This window comes from Zingiber officinale, chromosome 2B (assembly GCF_018446385.1).
Source record: "Zingiber officinale cultivar Zhangliang chromosome 2B, Zo_v1.1, whole genome shotgun sequence".
Lineage (NCBI taxonomy): Eukaryota > Viridiplantae > Streptophyta > Magnoliopsida > Zingiberales > Zingiberaceae > Zingiber > Zingiber officinale.
In genome coordinates, this window is record NC_055989.1 from 4,517,690 (window position 1) to 4,520,854 (window position 3,165).

At 42.7% G+C, this 3,165-nt stretch overlaps 1 protein-coding gene across 1 annotated transcript; it reads left to right on the forward strand.

Moving 5' to 3' along the window:
- The first annotated feature begins 249 nt into the window (after positions 1 to 249).
- LOC122048946 lies at positions 250 to 1,304 on the forward strand. The gene has a single exon (XM_042610452.1). The coding sequence runs from the start codon at positions 269 to 271 to the stop codon at positions 1,097 to 1,099; it is 831 nt and encodes a 276-aa protein (XP_042466386.1). The 5' UTR covers positions 250 to 268; the 3' UTR covers positions 1,100 to 1,304.
- Positions 1,305 to 3,165: the final 1,861 nt, after the last annotated feature.

Here is a 3,165-nt window from a genome sequence, read left to right on the forward strand (position 1 = left end):
CTTTATAACTGTCCGGCGTACAAATTCCGGATGTTTTCGTATTTTTGATTATATATAATTCACTCACAAGCAACGAACTCCTTTCCTTATCCACTGTGGAATCCCGTCTGAACGTATCACTATCCAGTAGCATTTCTGGTATACTAAATGGGTACATTAGTTGGAATGCTGTCTCCGTGGAATCTTCTTACCTTTGGCTGTCTATAAAAAGGGAGGCGAGGCCGAGGCCTAGGTCGTCTGTTCGGGGGGTTGTCTTGCAGGAGAAGTCATGGCCGGCAACGACGACGGTGCCGTGGAGTTCATCCTGGAGAAGCCTAAAGAAGCGCCCGCTAACGTCCCCCGTCGCGTGGGCTGCCGTACACCCGAAGTCGAGGTGTTCATCCTCCGCTCGGGGGCGACCACCGTCGAGACCACCGTCGCCTACAATGTTCACGTCGCCGGAAACTGGATCCGCCAGATCCAGCGCCACCCCTCATCCCGCCGCACCCCCCTCTCGGCCTCCCTCCTCTGCATCCACGGCCTCCTCCCGTCGCGCAAACATTACGACTTCACCCAGCCGAAGGGCCCGACGGCGAACCCCGGCCACCCCAGCAACCCGATCTGCGCGATCGCTCTCTGCGTCGGCGGATCTCATTGCCTCATCGTCAACCATCGCGCCCACCTCTACCACTACGAAACCTTCACCTTCCCCAAGAACCACCCCCTCTGTGTGTTCCTGGCGGACAAGAAGCTTCGCGTGGCCGGGCCGGGGCTGCCGGCCCAAGCCCAGCAGCTAGAGATGGAGTGGGCCGTGCAAGTGAATCGCCCTTTGGATCTGCACGAAGTGGTGGCGCGAGCTCACGGGAAGGATGAAGTATGGGTTTCGAAGAAGAAGAAGGGGAAGGTGGTGACGGAGGCGATCGGCGTGGAGCATATGGCGGCGCTGGCGCTAGGCGGGATGCGGGTAAATGAGAGGCCGGCGAGCTTGCTGGCGCCTTCAAACTGCAACTGGGGGTACCACTTAGTCTCCGAGGAGTTGATAAAGTACACCGCCCGCGACGCATACCTCTGCTACGAGATCGGCTTCAAGTGCTTGGAGAAGACCGGCTCCTCCACCTAATTAACCGGTGCTCGATCGTTTCCTCATCACGAACCAATCGGAGGTATGCTACTGTATCAACATCTCCTCTCCTTTGTTACACATGCTTTTCTTTCCAGGCAAATAGTGAAGCAATCCATCTTGTTCTGGATCTATCTTTTAGGGTTTGAACGGCTCTGTTTGATCGATATTGAGTAGATGATAGTGTTCGAGGAGTTAGTTCGGAGTCCTGAGCAATTGCTTCTGCTTACGCACGAAAATGAAATGTGGAATATTAGAAAATTAACGAAAGGTACCGTTTGTCTTATATATATCTATATATATATAATTCGGAGACTCCAAAAATTCTTTATTATTTTTCAATTTTTTTCAACATTCTTTTAGAAAAAAATTGAGTACAAAGGAATTCAAAACTCTTTTTTTTTCCTCCTTTCCAACTCTAGGTTTAACTAATACTTTTAGTAAATACAACTAAAAGGCACTATTTTTATAGTTGCAATAGAATTTAAATCTATGTTTTTTAAAAAATAGTATTCACAATTAATATTAATATATATATTAAAATGAAATGGCATAGCTTGCCCTGGTCCACTTAGATAGGGATGTAAATGAACTAAATGTTCATGAACAAATTTAGAGTTTAGATTGGTAAGAGTTTATTTATATTCTATTAATACACAAGATCAATTAAATAAATAAATTTGAACAACTTGTTAAATTAAACAAACAAATTTGAACGCATATGTATTTATCTTATTAACGCACGAACCATGTTCATTAATAAAACTCTTATCAATATGTTAAATAAATAAAAAAATTAAAATAAATAAATAAATAAGTTTGATTTATCAAGCTCAATAATTAATTAAATAAGTAAAAATTTCAAATAATCAAACAAGTTTGAATTGAGCTAATAACATCTAAACGAACCAAAGTTGAATTGAGAGCTCGATAACATTTAAACAAACCAAATTCAAGTCAAGGTTCAAAAAAGCTCATGTCCATAAGAAATAAATTAAGCCAAGCTTGAACTATCATTTTAAAGGCTTGATTCATTTTAAACTCGGTTCAACTTGACTGGATTCGCTTATCAAACAAATTTGAACATCTCAAAACTTGTTCAGCTCGATCGTTTAGACCTAACTTAGGGGCCTGAGTTAGTTGTAGTTTATTCCAGGTAGTTAAAGTACTACTCAACTGAACTCGACAGTAGTTGTCTGAGACAACTAAGAAAATTAACTATCTAAAACATTTTCGACATTTTAGATATATTAATATTGAGATACAGTTGATATCGACATCCACCAAAACCAGGATGACATGAGAGTATCTTTAATTTTAATGTTAGATTCTAAGTATTAAATGATAGAACCTTGAGTATGGCTAGAGGGGGGGGTGAATAGCCTTTCTTGATTTTTCACCTACAATTTTGTTAGCGGAAGCACAAAAAGAACATACAAATGAAAAATAATAAGAGAACACGGCTAACTCTTCGATTTACTTGGTCTCCACCTCCTTGAGGTGACTAATCCAAGGCACACACACACCCAAGCAAGCTCCACTAAGATCTTCTCCTTTTCAATCCAAGAGTGATGGTGGAGAAACCTTTACAAGATGATCTCCTCCTTTTACAAGATTTTTGATGAGCTTTTTGGGAGGAGAGAATAAGAGTAGTAAGACTAAGAGAGCACTTGGAAAGTTTAAACAGTAATTTCAATCAGTTACCTTTTTCTTTCCAAGCTCTCAACTTTATATACAGAGTGCTGAAAATCGCGACATCAGTCGACTGATGAAACATGCAGTCGACTGGTATCACACAACGGCTACTGTTTCAATCAAATCTGCGGAGATCCTGTGCGTCACCATTCCAACGGCATTCTGCCAGTCGACTGATGAAACATGCAGTCGACTGAACCAGTCGACTGCATGTTTCATCAGTCGACTGGTGACTGTGATCCGAGCGAACAGAATGTTTCTGTTCGCTCACAGTCGACTGCATCAGTCGACTGGTGTCCGGAGTTGCTCTTGAAGTCTTTCTCCTCAGCCTGTGTCCCTCAGATGCACTCAAGCCTGCAGCTAATCTTCGT